The sequence below is a fragment of the Thalia democratica genome, chromosome 9 (assembly GCF_965202585.1).
Source record: "Thalia democratica chromosome 9, ktThaDemo2.hap1.1, whole genome shotgun sequence".
NCBI lineage: Eukaryota > Metazoa > Chordata > Thaliacea > Salpida > Salpidae > Thalia > Thalia democratica.
Window position 1 is genome coordinate 31355790 of NC_139173.1, and position 1362 is coordinate 31357151.

The 1362-nt window shown below is 29.7% G+C and overlaps 1 protein-coding gene across 1 annotated transcript; it reads right to left on the minus strand.

The window, feature by feature from the left end:
* Positions 1-631: 631 nt before the first annotated feature.
* Positions 632-1057, minus strand: LOC145845189 (uncharacterized). Its single transcript, XM_082952611.1, has one exon. It carries the CDS (start codon positions 1055-1057, stop codon positions 632-634), a length of 426 nt encoding a protein of 141 aa, XP_082808737.1.
* Positions 1058-1362: the final 305 nt, after the last annotated feature.

Genomic DNA, 1362 nt, shown 5'->3' on the forward strand with positions numbered 1-1362 from the left:
AACATTTGTATAATTATAGTTAAAATGTTTTGGTTTTCATTTATTTTTTTCATATAAACCTATTTTGTTCAACTTTTTTACAAAAGTATACTACATCAAAAAATTTTAAGAAAATTAAAAATATCTAATAATTTATTACCGTTTTAAAAGTAGACGCTCAAAATACGATTTTTTAAACAGTGTTTTAAGTTATATTTTTTTAAATAGTTTTTATAATCTTTTTTATAATTTTTCGATATTTTTAATTTTAGCGAAAATAAATAAAAAGCTATAAACAAACCTGACTATGATTAAGTCAATGCTTTAAAACATAACTTGTAGTTTAATTACAACTTAAAACAATAAAAAAGTTTAACAAACAAATTTCAACTCATTTTTACCAGTAAAGAAAATTAATTTAATTTCTAAATTCTACATTCAAAAATTCAAAGATGAAAAATAAATTTACACTGCTTCAAAAATCAATCAAAGAAATTAAACTTCGTATTATTAATACGACTGGCTTTACTTTATACTATTGCAGAGTTAGAGCTTGACTTCAAAGAAAGTAATTTAAAAGAAAAATAAAGATGTTTCTGAATAAAACATTTATCATTTTGAATATCCAATTGAAGCCGCACAAACTTTAATATCAAAGCGAAGCTGCGCAGGTGCCAAGATGAGTTTTGCATTCCGGACACTTGTGCACGGCGTCTTTTGAAAAATCAGTAAAATATGGAATGAGGCAGAGGCAGAAAACACCTCCCCCCAAAAAGCATATCATGCCGCAGAACAAGTGGGTGTATAAACTCGTTTCCATGGAAACCTTCGTGGACACCGTCTTGTTGCACCTCTGGCAGTGCACCAAACAGGGGAATTTCGATTGTCGCGGCGTTACCGTGGTAACCAGGACTGGTTGTGGTTGCTGGGTAACGATGTGTGGTCCGGGTAAATTCGAACTGGGGTAACTGGTTGGGGGATGGTAGGTTGCGGGTTGTGTTGGCATGACGTTGCCCGGAAGGTTGGTTGCCATGGCTTCATTGTAATTTGGGGGCTTCACTAAATTTTCAGGTTCCATTACTTTTATTTTTCTGAAAAAATTATTTTACCGAATATTAAATAGTCAATACTTTTAACTTGTTCTAATTATGCTATTCTTTCTATAATAGTTTCATTTTTACTTAAATTTCTGTAGTTAAACTCTACTAAGATTAATATCTTCGAAACAAGTTTTATACTAAAATATAGAAACTATAAAGCACAAAAAACAAGCTTAAAAAATAAATTTAAAGAAATTACATTTCTTAGAACAACAAAAGCATGTATCAAAAAAACCTGTTGAAATTTTTACACAAGTTTAAAGTTATGTAAATTTATCCGAGC